At 47.7% G+C, this 17,574-nt stretch overlaps 1 protein-coding gene across 5 annotated transcripts in view; it reads right to left on the bottom strand.

Annotated features, from left to right (window-relative positions):
* Positions 1 to 1,354: 1,354 nt before the first annotated feature.
* Positions 1,355 to 17,574, bottom strand: part of ppargc1a (peroxisome proliferator-activated receptor gamma, coactivator 1 alpha) — a 35,261-nt gene continuing 19,041 nt past the window's right edge. For all 5 annotated transcript variants that reach the window (XM_048971017.1, XM_048971019.1, XM_048971018.1 and 2 more), the window contains 6 exons: positions 12,669 to 13,581; positions 10,283 to 10,357; positions 8,758 to 8,878; positions 6,961 to 7,082; positions 6,427 to 6,578; positions 1,355 to 4,194 (listed from right to left, as the gene is read on the bottom strand). In XM_048971017.1, coding sequence (XP_048826974.1) covers positions 4,091 to 4,194; positions 6,427 to 6,578; positions 6,961 to 7,082; positions 8,758 to 8,878; positions 10,283 to 10,357; positions 12,669 to 13,581 — 1,487 coding nt within the window. In that variant the 3' untranslated portion in view covers positions 1,355 to 4,090. The remainder of the gene's footprint in view (positions 4,195 to 6,426; positions 6,579 to 6,960; positions 7,083 to 8,757; positions 8,879 to 10,282; positions 10,358 to 12,668; positions 13,582 to 17,574) is intronic.

Genomic DNA, 17,574 nt, shown 5'->3' with positions numbered 1-17,574 from the left:
GTGATGGGGATCGATAACGCAGATTTTTTTGTACCGTTCTTTTTGTGAAGTTTGCTTTGTTGAGGGAACAGATACAGATCGAACAGACCAAAAGCAGATTTATGGGAGACAGGGAATATACTCCCCTCCCCAGTGCACAGACTGTTAAATTACATGCACTGGGGAGGGGGGGGGGCGGCGGAGCCAAGGCATTAGTTTCCACATAGAACTGACATATGCACACATGCCACTGGTGAACAAAAATAATAAAGGAAGGGCCAGTTAGGTAACGTCTTCAGGAAAAGAAGACTGGCATGGCGTTTCATTCGTGAAGAAGGGCAGGCTTCTCGAGACCTTTTCCTGTAAATGTGCTACAGCCGAAATGAAAGCGGGGGTCTTCCTCCAGGGCTAAAAAAAAACACAATCAGACCAACCCCCCAGCCTTAAAATTTAATGCACATTCCCTCGCGCAAAGAAACAAACCGTTGGTCCAGCAAGGACAATGGTGCAATAATGATTAATAACAGTAATAACAACAATAATTAAAGGAAAATTTGACACTGCACTCTGCAAAATGGCACTGCCACATATTAAACTGTTCCCATGAACTCAGCTCCCGCGCCTCGCTGAGGCTTCTAAAGTCGTTCCAGGCTCTTACTAAATGATTGTGACAGTCTGAGACTATCAGTCATTTGCCTCTTTATGCAGAGTTTGCAGCAACATCAGTACTTGCCAAAAATAACTGCATCCATAAACAGGCCATGGCTGAAAATGTGCATGTTTACTGCACTGGGTGCTGGCAGCTCCTCTGTATCTGGGAAGGTAAGTTAAAACCAGCGACAGAGGAGAAAAGAACCAGCAAGTGAAAGCACCAAATGTAAATACAGGACACCAACAGTGAATTAAATCACATCAAAGGAAAGTGTCCAGAAGATCGTTATTCAGAAACTGTAATTAAGGCTGATATTCTTCAAAATAAAAGTGTACTCGCACATACAAATGAAGCAAACTGTTTATTCTCTATTTGGTTATAGATAATGACAATGCTTAGCCCTGGGAGTTTCCCATTGACAGTTAATGCAGCAAGTTCTTCCATCAAATCCAATGATGCAACGTTTATCATTTTCAAAATTCCAAGCATCAGAGGCGTGTTTGATAAGGCACATGTGGAGTTATATCCCATTGAGACATCTTCTACTGTGCTTTCAGTTTTCCATCCATCCATCCATCCATCCATCCATCCATCCATCCATCCAACTGGTTATCCTGGTCAGAGTAATTTTGTTTTTCCATCAGAGATGACCCTATTTGTGTGTGTGTGTGTGTGTGTGTGTGTGTGTGCGTGTGCGCATGACAGACAGAGAAGAGGAGGCACTTTGTTGTTTAAAACATTTTTTCCTTTATTGGCTTGGTGAGGCTGATGAGAAAATGCACATCAAAAATAAAATTCACAAGAAATTCGTAAGATAGGTAGAACCACAAAGGCATTGGCAAGGAGATGGCAGAAGGCAACGTGGATAGGACACAAACAGAGCCCCCCACCCCCCTGCATACATACAAACAGACAGACAGACACACACACACATTCACCCCCACTTTCTATATTGTCCTTCCAAAAGAAACATGATCACCCACAAACCTCAAAGCAGCGCCTTATTCCTCAGTAATTCACATTATTAAAAAGTTCAAACGTTGAATCATCAGGTGTTATATTATATTGCTACTCTAGGCGATTTACAAAGCAGATTTTATATTACAATGATCAAAGCCACATCTACCAAATGGGACATGACGACATTACCCAACCTCTACACAGAGGGAAAAAATATATATATAAAAACAGGTAAGGATTTTTCACGAGAATAAGCAGTTTCATTTTCACACTCATCCCTCATGTAAGGTGAACTGCGATCAACAAGCAGAAATACAAAGAACTCCAGTTCCTCTGATGTGACTGGATTTTCACATTCCCTGCTGCTCTATGTAAACAGGACACAGACTGAATCCCGAATCACAAGGTTACCTTCTGCGTCACGTTCAGCTGATGCCTCAACCCCACTGCAAGGGCAGCTGCAGGATGTTCCGCAACACGTAGCGACTATGATGTCAAGTCGCTTGGTTGTGCCACAGAACACGGTACCGCTACAGCCAAAAAAGTACTCGGGATTCTCAAAATTAAAAATATCTGTGGGATTTTTTTGAGTCTTGGGTGCAACACAGATGTTACGTACGCGGGATTTTCTTTGAGTCACACTCCAGAGTGTGAGTAATTACACTGAGTGAATAATTACACTGGAATATTTAGTCAGCATGTGGTAAAGTCATACAAGCCAACGCACATGCACACACACAATGGAAGGGCAAACAGCACAATGGGAAACATTGTTTTTCGGCTGAGGTCAAAGCTCACGTGTTCCGTAAGCAGCTGGGTAATGAGTCCCGTCTCAAACCACACAATGTTATGAGCTAAAATATGATACAAAAAAATAATTTATTGCTTCTTTTTTAAACATTTTCATAGAATTATTATTTTGTCTTTTTATCATCATAATAGTTATTCATAGCGACCATAATATCTTCTCTTTTTTTTTTTCTTCTTTTATATTTACAACAAATGCAAGATTTAAAAAATATTTCCAGGAAAAATAAGACAGTGTAAACCTCAGTTTGGCATTCGCATGAAGCGTGAAGAGCGTATGGAGCCGAGAGAAAGATCACCGGAGTACCGCATAGTACCGCTGAAATTATTTTATTGCTTTATGACTAGTGAGTTATACAGGGGGAGGTATCTCGGGAGACAGCCGTTTGTGAAACCCACGGACGGCGCATTTGCAAGACACAGTCACCACTAACCAGGAGCAACACATTCTACACGCCACGTGAAGGTTATTAGATGTACTTCATGGCTTCTGGAAGGCGTTAGAAAGGATGATACTCAAAATATGTATTTATTGTATACCTGCCCCTGCTAATAGCATTTTTTTTTTTTAAAAAAGAATAAATACTTAAATTTGCAAGCGTCTCCATACTCAGTGGGGACTGCATATTATTTTTTCCCCCCCCAAAATAAATACATAAATAAAGGACTGGCAAGATAATGGGACCAGTGATCCTCAACAGTGGCTGACAGAACTGCCCGTTCTAGACAAAAGTGGTCAGTCGATTATCAAAACAATCACAGAGCAACGATGAGTTACAGAAACAAAAATCGCAAGCATAAATGTTGCCTATAAATGGTTTTAGAAGTAAGAAAATGTGAACGGAAGTTCTTACAAAAAACACATTAGAAATGTATTTTACATTGGTTGTATAAGTAAAACACTGATTGAGAACTTTTAAAAACAGATAAAATTATACATGGGCAACAACGCCCACTAAAATAAATTAAAAAAATCTTGTCAGGTTCTCCGCTATAAGTCAGCTCCGTCCTTTATGTCGTTACAATCGTATCATGTCTTCTGAATTTCATGATGGGGCACAATGATTTATATCATCGCACGACTTTAGAGATGACATTCTTAATTAAGAAAATTTCAATATCGTTTTTAAAAAGAAGGCGGCATTTTACAGTGCATAGCTGTAACAAATAAAGAGTTTAGTCTGATATGTACACAAAATAAAAATACTCCATTTATCAACGTCTTTAAATACGCTGCTACATTTTCTCCGAATGTAGACAGCAATGTTATCTCAGATGCCCTGGAGAGATCCCCTATCCCCTCAAACTCTCAATAATAATATATCACCACCAAATCCAAATATCAAGTAAAAACAACAACAAAATAAAACAAAAAAAGAAACTGAACAAGCTGCACATTTTCACCAGTAACAGAACTGTTGTTGCTGTCAGACATCGAGTATTTTTTTGAGTTTAGTTCCTCTTGTGTTTACAGTGTATAGTAAATCAGAAAGGCCTGTACACAGGGTGTGATGGTGGACTGGCTATCCCCACTAAAAATGTCTCTTCTCTGTTCATTAGCAGCTACGTTCATGTAAACATTGTTTTTGTCATATATTCATATGTAGTGTATTTTTAATACATAAAGTGTAAAACTTGGTAGGCCTTGAGGTCAAGGGACAGAAGCCTCTTTGACCTGGGGAGAGTCTCCCGTTACCTCTTCAGGCTGCGCTGGGCCTCTCGCAGCAAGCTGTCGAAGTCCATGGAGTCGTACTTGCTCTTGGCGGAGGCGGGGTCAAAGTCATCGCAGTGCGATTCTGCGTGGGACAGGCACGTACAGGCATTAACGCCGGTGCAGGTCTTCCTCATGCAAGCTGTCACAGTTGCACAGCTGTCTTCTAAAGACCTTGACCTAAAGAATGTTCTGCTTGGGACAGACTTCCATTTATATGGACAACTGCATCCCTTCCTGGAGTGAGCCAACCTCCAAACCCACTCGGTAAAAGATCTGGAACATTCCACCACAGCCTAGACAAGTGTGCCCCATGCAGTAAGAGATCATTCATATTTGTATTGGATTGTAATCCCCCCAATAATCAGAGCCGGCTAATACAACCCCCCCCCCAATATTCAATTAAAAGTTATGCCATTGGGGGAGACATTCCTGGTTCCCAACCGAACTGTGTTCTCAGGTTCTCACACATTCACTTCACATTCACCCCCAATGGATGCTGCAGGAGAGCTTGGCTGGTTCTATCTGGTGCTACAAATGGCATTTTTACAAATAAATCCAAAAGCAACAATATGCATTTATGGTGAACATAATTCACAATAAAAACACCGGTACGCTGAAAAAGATTCACCCCGGCTTAATTGTTTAAAAATCCTTGTGTGGCGCGGACGGCGTTACTTATACTCTGCACATTTCAGAGGTGCAGGGGGGGAAATGGAGCTTTCTGCGGCAGACAGGTGACAAAACGGGAAACAAACGCGCAGCGTATATTTTGATCCACGAGGCGATAATAAACGGGGGCGCCTTATCTTCCGTCGGCAGACAGATTCACAAATGGGCCCCACATGCATGCGGCATGAGCGATGGGGGCGACCGTGGCGGGTGCGACGCGCCAGCTGTGATCTAGCGCAACGACGGCGGGGTGGAAAGCCACACCTTGACAGATGAAAAACACTCCGGCACAGTGTAAGGATAGATGGACAGAGTCTGGCTAAGCGAGAGCCAAAAAAAACTAAAGGCTACAGAGGGAGAACCAAAGCCACGGTGGCCTTGTTTCCAGGGGCTTCCATTAAACGCGACACTTCCCTCCACCTCTAAAAAAATCATCAGCAACAGACGTCGACTTTGTAGTTTTCACTTTACGTTCCTCGGTTTCTTTTTTCTTTTTACTAGAAAACCGCGTCAAACTTTGAGGTCAGCACACGTACATGGAAATTATAGTCGCAATTATGTTTTATTTATGTCACCAGAACGTATTTGAATTTAACCCGTGCCCTTACGTTATTATTATAGGATGTCCTGATTATTTCAGGACAGATCATTTCCCCAGAGTAGCTGGTTATCTTCTTGCCAGTACGTAGCGCCTCCACTCAAAGGCATTGTCTCGTACGTGAATAACCACCAATAGCTGCAAACAGACGAACAACTGAAAACCAACCGTCAGTGGGAGTCCCTGAGCCCCGCCCCGATCCGAGTCACCCGGCTCCCCCTGCTGGCATGCTAAATCAATGCGGCGCCCCCCATTAACCCCTCCCATCCTCTCTCAATGACCCTCCCCACCAAGCACCTGGAGACAAGACCAATCGCTCCACAGGGGGGCTAACGTTGTGAAAATCTTAAGCATGGTCAGACCTGAATTATTTATCATATACACCCTGCACTGAACTTTAGCTACTGCTCTGCTATCCCGGAGTGTCGCCGCTGTTTGCACGGCAAGAGCCGTTCCGTCCTTGTCTGAGGACCGCGTTCTTCTGTGTACTTTCATTCATATTAATACCGTGATGGATTCCACAAGGTTCCTCCGCAGCTTGTGGGAGCACGTCTCTCGCACACTCGAGCGGGAGGCTCGATAGCTTATGATAATAGCTTTAAAAAAAAAAAAAAAAAAGTGTGGCCTTTTTTTAAGTGTTAATTATGCGTCCATCAGACCTTCATTGTCAGTTCTGGCTACTGCCCCAGCTTACCACGCTGCCAGGGAGGTGTCACAGCGAGGTCCAACCTCCGCTTGATATCCCAGCAGCTGGCAGCAGATGGAGGCGCACTTGGAGAGGAGGCACTGATGGGACTCGACCTTGGTGCCCCCCCCCCCCCCCCCCCCAGGGGAACTTAGTCACTGTACCTATATGGTACTCGTGTGCGGCCGATCTATACTCCTGCTGCTTTCTGCTTGTGAGACAATCTTCTTTCCATCCTTTGCATCGGGAGCATATTGGTGAGCGACATGAATCTATGTGAATACGCAAGATCTGAGTCCATTCGCTAGAGGTACAACGGTGAGATAACGGAATAAATGTGGACACAAAAATTAGCGCCTCACCCAACTCCGTGTAGCTCGACCTGCAGAATTGCTTTCGGCCTCCAAAGCAGAGCTCGAACGGAGGCTCGTTGGGCTGGAGGAGTGTGTGTCCGTTCTCAAGGGCGGTGAAGGCGTCACAACTGTAGCGGTAGGTGATAAACCCGAAAGTGTCTCTGGTGAGAAATAGAGAAGTTGTGTCAGTCCATTGTTAATCATTAAAAAAAAAAAAAAATTGCTATAAAATAAAAATGCTATAAAAATCAGACAAATACGTAGTAACCGGATATCTTTCACCAATGAACGGTGCAATTAAAAGGTACTTTTGAGGAGATGCAATTGAAATTGTAAAGCTCTCCTTGGCCTTGTGTCTGTCGGCTTTCACTCGCCGGAATGAAAGCATCGCTCCAAGGTTAATTACCAGCCAGTAGGGAGAGATATATAAATGAACGGGTCTGGAAGGTTCCTATTATTTCACCCGCTACAGGGTGATTGTTCACCTTGCCGCCCGGCCTGCCCTCCACCCCACGTGGGCGCGCGTCACCTCTGAGCCATTACCCGTCATCGCGCAGGCTGACCACACACTCTTCGATTTCGCCAAAGACCTCGAAGCGCCGCCGTAGCTCGGCCCTGCCACCGTCGGGCCTGAGTCTCCCCACGCAGAGCGTCCGCCGCTCCTCCTGAAAAGACCATAGGCGGGATGTGATCAGGTCGTGCCTCAACCTCCATCTCAAGACCACGACTGCAAGGACAGACGAAGAAGTTAACCCAACCACTACTGTCAGTCTTAGCCTCCCATCCACCTTAGATCACATACCATCAACCTTGGTTTTTATTCTACACAAGATCTTGGACCTACTTGATAACCTTGGACCATATTTTCCTACTTCTATGAAGGACAATCAGAATTTTCAGACTGCATGGACTAAGAGGAGTACAAACAGCCAACAGGAAGTCATTGCATGTTGGGTATAGTCATAATTAAATATTTTAGGACTTGCAAACAAAAAGTTTCCAGTGTAGGGGTGGGGGGGTGCCAAGGATTATACCCTTAAGAAAGGAACATACCCTGAATTCTTAAGCAGAAAATATCCGAGTACATAAATGACCTTGATGTTTTTTTTTAACGATAAGCACATGCACATTGCTGTTGGGTGAAAGCATTCCCTAAACAAGTAAACTATAAAACAGAAACGGAAAACGAACAATTAAATCAAAGCAAAAAAACAAAAACAAAAACAAAGGGCTTTTAGGCTAAGATGAACAAAACAAAAACGGAAGAGAGGAAGAGATCTCCTTGAACTACACAAAGCATTAAGGTCATGACAAGCTTGTTAGTGAGTAGCAGTCATATTGTTAGGCTGTGATTATATTTTTGGAAAACAATCTAATTTTGTTTGCTAATTATTTAACACAAAACGAACCCCAGGGTGTTTTGTATCGCTAGCATTGTTTATTCCTTCATTCATTTAGTTGCCATTACCCGCATTAGGTCTACTGAGATACAGTCAAATTCCACAGGGTATCCTGAGGGCATGAGAAACTTATACATACAAATTAAATTGCCTCATGCCCGACGCAAAGTTCAGCCCTTTACAGAGAAGTCAGCAGAAGGGTAAGGCCCCGATGAAGTATTTCTTGAGGAAAAAGGAAGACGTAAAGCAGAGAAGACCGGAGCATTTAATTAATCCGTTTCGTCATTCTTTTCTAAGCACGCTTTGATGCACGAGTGCTAGCTAAATATAACATGGGGGGGATGGGGGGGTTTATGTAAGCCAGCAAGCCTCGCAAAACACGCCGAGTCCTCTCAGAGGCCCCTCGCTGAGAGCGCCGTGCGCGGGACCACAAGCGCCACTCGGCCCGGAAGCCGGTGCGGACCCGGACAGCTGAGTCATTCGCTGCGAGCGCGTATTACGCAGAGGACTGCGCTGGAAATGAGACCGTTCTGTTCATTTCACAGCGCGCCGAGAGGGGTGGAGTTTGGGGAACTGAATCTCATCTCACTTAATTCTACTTCCACCCACAAAATACATTAAGAGCTGGGATGACACAACACGGCACTCAATTATAGCATATATATTTTTTTTTCCTGACTAGTACCGTAATATTTACAAGTCGGTGCCATCAATTTCATGTGACACGGTGTTCAGTACAAATGGCTGCATCCGCAGGTAATATCCAGCTTGTGCGGGGGGCTGTGATGGAGCTGGGCTTCTGACCAAAGAGGTCACCTAAGGTTGCACCTTTGATCGAGGCAGTTAACGAGAATCCCCTCCATAAATCATCTGGCGCTGTAAATTTGCTTCGATGAAAGCGCTATGCCGAGAACTTCCAGCAGGGCGGCCGGACACTCACAACTGCTTTCTTGCGCTGCCCCTCCCACTGCTGGACCCTGTCGGACTCGCAGTGCTCGTGGTCCCGCCGGTGGTCGTCCCTCCGCAGACACGCGTGCTGGTGCTCCTCGTAGCTGTCACACCTATGGGGGGGGGGGGGGTTGAGGCAAATGTAACCATCAGTGTCTGGGACCCACCCTCCCTCCTGGCAGCCCCACCCCCTCCCTCCTGGCAGCCCCACCCCCTCCCTCCTGGCAGCCCCCCCCCTCAGGATCTGAACAAATAAACCCGTTAATGGGACCTTCCCTCATCGCAAAGGTTAGGGTTCCCACAGGAAGGGGTGGCTGCAGCTGCTTCCATCAGCATGGTTTCACATGTCGTTCCTTTCTGCTTAGATCGGAGGCTGGGGGGAGGGGGATCTGATTGGAGAAAAGCCAGACTCTCCACCAAAGTTCTGGTCATTAGGCACGGCGCCGCTCTCGCCGTTACCTGCGACTGCCATATTCAAAACAATCCTACGTCTTAAAGGAGCCCGGCCGTGTGACCCTGTGACCCCGTGGAGGGAAAGAGGAAGCGAGATGGAAAAGCGAAGTCACATGGCACACGGGGGCCTGTTACGCAACGCGAACACACACACGTGCGTCTGTGTGTCACCCAGCGACACAGCAAAGGCACACAGACAAGAAACGAAGACCCAAAGAGGTTGCCACTGATTGACAGATGGCTATTGTAACACTGTTATTGTTATGGTTATAGTAACAAGCGTAAGACATTGCTATGCCCTGTATAATCCACGCTTTGTGTGAACCATATTCAGTACGAACCACAGTCTGTAAGAACCACGCTCTGTACAAACCACTATGCACTACGCTCTGTGTAAACTACACTCTGTACGAACCACGTTCTATATGAACTACGCTCTGTATGTACTACGCTCTGTGTGAATCATGTTCAGTCTGAACCATGCTGTATATGCACTATAATGTGTGAACTCTGCTCTGTACAACCCACACTCTATGTGAGCTACACTCTGTACGAACCACGCTCTGTACGAACTACGCTCTGCATGCACTACGCTCTGTGTGAACTACGCTCTGTATGCACTACGCTCTGTATGCACTACGCTCTGTATGCACTACGCTTTGCGAACCATACTCTGCGTGAACCATATTCTGTACGATCCACGCTCTGTCTGACCCATATTCAGTATGAACCACTCTCTGTATACCATGCTGCTCTCTGTGCAAACTATGCTCTGTAGGATCCATGCTCTGTGTGAACTACACTCTGTACGAACAATGCCCCATATGCACTATGCTCTATGTGAATCATACTATTTCAACAATGCTGCGTGTACGAGCCACACTATATGTGCACAACGCTGTGTGCTCAATGTTCAGCGCTAAACACACTCTGTATACACAATGCACTACGTTTTGTATGCACTACGCTTCGTTTGCACTACAATCTGTGTGAACTAAGCTCTGTGTCCACTATGTTCTGTGTGAACTATGCTCCTTGAACCGTATCCATTCAGAGACACTAACCTTGGCCTGCTTTGCGTCTGCGGGCTCCTCTGGGTCCGAGATTTGCACGTGCCGGTGTCTGCATGATGACGGGACCTGTGTGAAACACAGCGGCTGGTTAACGACTCAGCAGAGAATCGGGGGCCTTGATGAACGGTGCTGACATTTAGCTTTATACCATCGTTATAAATGTAAGCGGCTGAGCAACTCTAATTAGCAGCGTGAGGAGATAACGAATGCGGGGCAAAACCGCAAGGCAGGACAGTAACATAAAACATGCTCATCTGATCAAATATATGACTGCAGGCAGGGGCCACTCAGCCACTACAGCCAAGCACTGGAAGGGCTCGGTCCGGCACCCACGACACCGGCTCTCGTCTGGCTCTCTGAATCCATTCGATTAATTATTGAAGGACCCCGAGAAGCAAGGAGGTGAATCCCAGAATGCTGGAGCAGAGCCAGTCTTCTGTGGCTTTGTGGGGTTGCTGGATGTCAAAGGAAAGAACGATTTATTGAGAATATTCCAGTTCTACTGTGCCGGTCCCCTTTCCAAAGCACTCTGGACAGCTTTAGAGACCCTTGAGAGAAGAGCTTTTGAGGGTCTCATCTCTGGTGCTCGCTTGGAGACGGGGGTGGGGTTTGGCGGCTTTGAAGGGAACACGGTGGGTGCGACACTTCCGCCTGACTGACCCTCAGCAGTGGAAAACGATGGAAAAATGACTGCGAGCCGTGGATCGCCCTCGACGCGGAGCGGGCGACCCTGGCTGGGCGCCAATTAACCTCTCAGTGATAAAATAAACAGCCGCCCTTCCCCCCGCCCTCGACCAAGAAAAGCTCCGGGCTGCTTGCGTGACAGCTGAGATCTGCCATGAGCTGGAGGGGGGTATGTAAAATTTCACATCTGACATTGAAAATGAAGCATATTCTTGGTGCTGTTGTAGGTCCGGAAGTAGCCCGTGGTACCAGTCATCACATCGTAGGAGCGGACAGGCCGTGCGGGACGGGGGGAGGGGGCAGCGAATCGGGACTGGTTTCGGCAGGCGGCACCGCGAGCAAAAGCCACGTTCCTCTGGTGGACTAGTATCACAGCACACTGCCTGCCGCTCTCGGCACAGGCCAGCTAAATAAACAAACATGCTCCAACCCCCCCATATGTTTGAATCTGCTCCCCCCCCCCCCCCCCCGTCCATTTCCCACCCCCCAAAAAAAGCCTTTTTTCTCTGTTCCAATCAAAGCCAGCACTGTAAACACTGTCCCCCAGCATATTGTGATGCCGTAACGGCCTTCAAAGCGGGAACCGGCCAGGACTCTGTGCTCCGCCTTTCATCTGCACCGGCAGACGGGTAGCGCCGATAAGCGAGACAACAGCTGTCACTAAAAAGCGGCACCATCAAATATAGATGTAGAGAAAAGGATGAAGGGAGAAGCGGGGAAATTAATCTCGGATTTGGCGAGGACGGGCCCTGGAAATGCGGCCGCTCCATCGGCTGACCGCCGTCTCCTGGCGCGAGTGCTGGCGGACGTGGCAAATAAATAGGACGTGCCCGTTAGCCTCCCAGCATGGACAGCGGCGGAAATCCACCGGGGGGGGGAGTGTGGGGGGGGCCTTTGGCGATCACTGCACCTAGTTTCTTACGTTACAGATCTGGCTCATTAGAGCTACTTAACCTTCACACCCTCCGCTGGGGAAAGCTGACAAATGAAGGGGGGGGGGTGGCGGCAGTTAACACCTAACGGCCCATGATTCCATAGGAGTAGGGGTGAAGTGATGCGGGGGTTCCCTCACCCACAGTGTGACGCAAATAGGAACCCTCCCCATTGCCAGTCTCGAATGGATTCTCCCTACTGATCCAGGCCTTTTCAGAAGTGAAATATTTGAACCGTTCTCATTTGCATTATTCATTCATTCAGCTGCTTAGCTGATGCAATTTTACTCCTTCATCCAGCTGGATAGTTTTCAGGAGAAACCGAAGTGGGTTTCTTGCTTGTTTTCTTATAGAGGCACCATATATCTGTTAACATATGGGTATCGGCTGATATCCATTATAAATATCGGTTATCAGTAATGGTCCAATGTGTCAATTTTGCATGATATTGCCTGGCCGACTTTTAAACTTAATCAATATTCAATGTTAACAGCATTGGAGCTAAAGCTAACTCATAGTTGTTGCTTGGTAAGTTTCATCCCTGTCAACCCCCGGCCATTATCAGTATTGGCGACATATATCAAAATATATCAGTATCCCCCACGGTGCATCACTATGATTTATGGTTATCAGTTACCTGCTGCAAGGATTATGGGTTCACATCCTTTTCTAGCTTTGCAGCTCCTACGCTGCTTAGCATAAGAGGCACATGCAAAGCCTGCTGGGATACGCCACCAACACACACCGTTTGGGAGCCTTACCGTGAGCCAGAGTGGCTGTACGGAGAGCGGGAGCGGGGGCAGGGTGACGGCTGGCGCCGGTGAGACGTGGACCGCGAGCGGGGCCAATGGAAGCGCTGAGGGGAAACTGCAGGGGGCGACACCGAGCCCCTGGATGGGGAGCAGCTATATGGGGAACAGGATGGCGAGCTCTCGAACAGCAGGTCCAGAGGGGAGGTCTCCCAGGGGCAGAGGAGGAGCTCACGCTCGTCCTCACTGTCCTCCAGGGGCAGCCCCGGGGGCAGGTAGTCATCCCAAGCGCCTATGTCCTCGGGTGGGTGGGGGCGGTCCGACTCCACGTCGACGCTCACAGCCCGCTGAGGAGGTCCAAAGTGCCTATTGAGTTCAGCCCGGATCTCCTGGTCCAGTAGCGGCTTCCTGGCAGTTGAGCTCGGCTGTCTGGCAGGTGCCGGCTGGTCCTCTGGAGTGTCCCGCCTGCCGAGAGCTGTCTCGGACTCAGAACCGTTCCCCGACTGCCCCGCCAGCGAGGAAGAGGAGGAGGAGGAGGAGGAGGAAGGAGGCAAGGAAGGCTGGCCAGACTCCGCACATTCCGCACACCTTCGCTCCGGGCCGGCAGGCCGGGAACACAGGGAGACGTCCCGCCCAGCGCTGGTGCCCGTGGACTGGCAGTAGTCGTGGTCGCCCATGGCTCGGGGGGCACCCCGCTTCGCGCTGGGGGCCGACGCCTTGCTCAGCTGGGCATAGAGCTCGCCATGTTCCGCGCCCTCCAGTGCCACCGTCCCGGCGGTGGCAGGGTGGGGCGTGTTGTCGCAGAGCCGTGCCCGTTTGCTGCCCACGGCCGACGAAGGGCACGAAGGCAACTTGGTTTTCATCGACGGTTTGAAAGGATTCTCTTGACTGGTTTTGTGAGGAGGTGTGGTGGGTGGTGTCAGACCTGTGAGGGGGGGGGGGGCGATAAAACAGAACGGAATTATAATAATAGGATGCCTTGCAGCCTGTTTACAGACAGCGGACGCGCAGGCTTGATTAAAATATTCACTTTCATCGCACTTAATCCTCATCCGTATTTTACTGCAACCATGACAGATTAATGTAATGCTCTGTGTAACTTAATATAGCAAAGTAGTACATGGCGGAAGCACTGCACCCTATCCTGACCTTGGCAAATCCCGGCGCATGAGAAGTCACATGCTGAGTACAGGAATAACAAGAGAAACCAGCATGCCGGCATCACCACTCAGCCTTTTCCATGATGACCTACGTGCCACGTACCTTTTGCCCAGTTAAAAATGCTATCATCAAAATACAGAACCCAACAATCCCTAGTAATGATTAGACAAATTTTTTTTTTATAGATTTAGAAGCACAGGCTGCAGGAGTTTGATCCACGTTCCAGCCCAAACCATCACTACAAAATAAACTATCCCTCACTGAATCTTTCCAAGTTCTCCCTCCAGGTTTTGCCCCCACGACTCCACCACACTAAAGCCAATTCGACTGACTTTAGCGAAGCCTGGTCTTGAAATGATTCCCGCCGACTGCAGGGGACGTTAAATTTAACGCGCGACAGTGTCGGCGCTTTACGGGGGAGATACACGCCGGCTGGAGGCGGGCAGTCCCGTTTGCCCTTTACCGCGGATGCCCATTGCCGCGGCGGACGATAACAGCCATCCCTCCAGCTTCAGGGCGCCAGACTGCACCTAAGCTAATTAGTGACACCCGTAAATTTATACACACATACATATATGATATTAAACTTGCAATAAAAGCACAAGCTACTGAGGAATCCTGTGGCTCCTCTTTGATTCCCCCCCCCACTGCCCATGCCACGGCTACGCCGACAGATTTATGCCAAAACAGATGGCGATTATGCGCAAGGGCCGGACAGGCAGGGCTTTATAGGACGGTTAACGCACACGTGCAAACAGCCAGCGTGGGCGCCCCACTTTCTCCCCCGTTCTGGAACTTTGGGAGTTTAGAGGTCGGGACTCGAACCCCTGTCACGTGATGCTGTGGCACATCTGACGCGGAGCCCACATCCTGTCCCTAATACTCATTTTACTGGATCGATGGATGGAGGCATCCAATGACAATGGCATTGGACAATGGCCCTACAGAGACATCCAGACAGGAGGTGGCAGGCGGTAGGTCCTGCAGGGGTGCAGACCCGACGCTTTTTATGGCTGCGCCAATGAAATGAAAGGTGAAAGAAAGGGGCGGGGCCTGGGAGGGGTCTGCCAAGGCAGTGCCATCTGTGCACAGAATGTACACAAGGCTGTAAAATAAGGCCCATTAATGGGACAAAAATAAATCAAATGAGATAAATATGAGCCTCGTGGCGGGAGAAACGCACACGGCTGCTCGTGACGCAAAGCAGGCAGCTTAGGAGGCTCAGGCTCACTGTCCTCCAGCTGTAAATCGAGCCACCTCAGCCCGGGCCAAAGCCTCGTCCTCCCCATATTCCACAGCGGCTAGCCAGGTGCTTCAAGCGACTCCCATTAGCTAAATACACGGACACGCTGGCGACCCACACCGGCGTCCTAAGTGGAGAGCCTGAGGCTGGCTATGTAGCCTGAGCCTTAAACTGCAGACCCTGAACGAGGCATGCCGGCACCCCCCCACCCCCCCCCCGCCCCCACCTCCTGTCTTCCTTTTGTAGCATCCTGACAAAAGGAGCAGGTTTCCAATTAAACCCCAGCGCTCCAAGGGACATGAGCCATTGTTTGGGTTCTGTAAGTCCGGGGGATGCAACGGCCAGCAGTGACACTAAGGGTAAGAGGGGCTGCAAAGGGAGCATTAATTACGGCCCGGGCTCCTTCCAGACACAAGCACAGCAAGCGGGAGCGCGCTGAGGCCGGGAAACAGGACTACTGCACACCGTTAGTGCAGGAAAATAAAAAAAAAAAAAACAGCACACCGTAGGCATCAGATAACTAGGAATGCTGGAAAAGTAGTCAGTCACAGGACACTAGAACAGGTAAACTGGGAAAGGCAAACCGGGACCATAAGAAACAGAGAATGTGGGTAGGTGGGCCAGAATGATGGGACATGCATGGTTAGGTTGAAGAGTCTGAATGTTAACAATGATGCAGGCGTCCACATTGGGCCTGACTACATTTCCGGATTCAATATTTTATTCACGGAAAAACCATGACAGAACCTGGGAACCTCATCGCCGTCTTGCAATATGTTCCGAACAAAAAACGGCAGCTCATTTTCAATTCAGGAAGTTCACAGTTTTAATGAAAAACAATATAAATGTGCAGACCATTTTGCTAAAGACGAGTATCTATGATAATTCACTTCCCATTCTAATCCCTGCCTGACTGGTTCATACGAAGACTAAATCTCAAGTGGCGGTTCGTTCTCCCAAAAACTGACAGTAACAGAAAGCGCGGACCTTTATTCGCTATGAGATTTTCAGCAGGGTCACCGTGTCACATGAACAAATTAATCCCAACGTTAAACTGCATATTTTGCCTTTAATTTTCTCATGTACATGTATAATAAATATTAAAAAGGATCAGCAGAGCAAGGCCCCACAGATCAGGCTTGTAGAAGCAGGGCATTGAGCTGAACTGAGTCCAATGACACACATTCATTAGCTGAACTCCTGAACTTGACATGCTTTCCACTGAATGGACATACATAGACATGACCTGGGGGGGGGCGGGGGGAACAGGTTCTGAATGAAATGGTAGGTGTTATAAAAATGGAAAAGCACCAATGTGACTTTGCATGGTCCCTGTAACCAGGGAGAACGACATCAAACGTCGTTTTGAGCACTTGGACCCCTTATTCCACGTCGCTCTGAAGCGAAACTCCGCTCGTCTCCCTTCCCGTAATTCCGACGACCCTGAGAAGCAAGCTCCTTCCAGACACACATGGAATCCGCCCGGCAATTTCTAGCGCAGCTCTGCAATACACTCGCCCACAAGTTATTCGAAACGGTTCCTGCCCAACTGACCGCTTCGCTTTAACCTGCGTCCAGGGTCACGCTAGGGTTCAAACGACTCGTTTGTGAAAGAGAAACAGAAAAGGAAAAAAAAAATTCTTTTCATTAACATTTTGCTTGACCGGAACGTCGAGCACCTAAATTACCCACCAACAAAAAAAAAAATAAAAAAACAAAACAAAACAAAATAATAAGAAAAGAATTTAGTTTTAGTTTTTATTGACCTGGAATGAATGATTAATCACAGCTTGTGGGACACTGATGTAATTACCCACTTGGCTCATGCAGAGAGAGTGGAAACCATCGCCCTCTGAAGCCCAGTATTTTAACATCAGCTGCCATTCACTTCATTAGGGTTTAATTACCTTTGCCTATACTATTCACGTACACTCTTAATTATTAAATAAGCAATACTTGGGATGAACAACAATAACAATAACGCCTCCCCCTGCATTGACCTCATTTAGAAGAAGGCGCCGTTTACATAAATATCAGCCTCAACACTGGAAATTACCTCAATGTCTTTAATCAAATTAGCAGATTGTCTGAAAAGGTGAAGATAATATCAGCAAACTGAATTACATGGCAAAACCAATTAAAACAGTGATAATGCTACATCAATTTGCTGGCGACGTATCAGGCGAAATAGAATCGCAGTCAACTGGCATTAGGATCCAGGCCAGACAGAGAGGAGAGATATTAACTCCACAGTTGAGAGACAGTATCCAATAAATCCACAGAGATTGGAAGATATAATCAATATGGCGGCACATAAAAACACACGCAGGCACGTGCAATGTTCCTTAACCTTGAACCCCTGAACTACAGAACTATCAGAAGGAACAGAGAGCCTGATAGAATAGGCTCCTTTTAACCATTTACAGACCATTTCACAGGGCAGTGATTTTCCATTATCAGCAGATTCATCTAATGCCTGGAGTCGCGGACGTGCAAATTGAGATTTCGTGGATT

The sequence above is a fragment of the Brienomyrus brachyistius genome, chromosome 12 (genome assembly GCF_023856365.1).
Source record: "Brienomyrus brachyistius isolate T26 chromosome 12, BBRACH_0.4, whole genome shotgun sequence".
Taxonomy (NCBI): domain Eukaryota; kingdom Metazoa; phylum Chordata; class Actinopteri; order Osteoglossiformes; family Mormyridae; genus Brienomyrus; species Brienomyrus brachyistius.
Note: the sequence above shows the minus strand (reverse complement) of the source record. Positions and strands in the feature narration are given on the sequence as shown.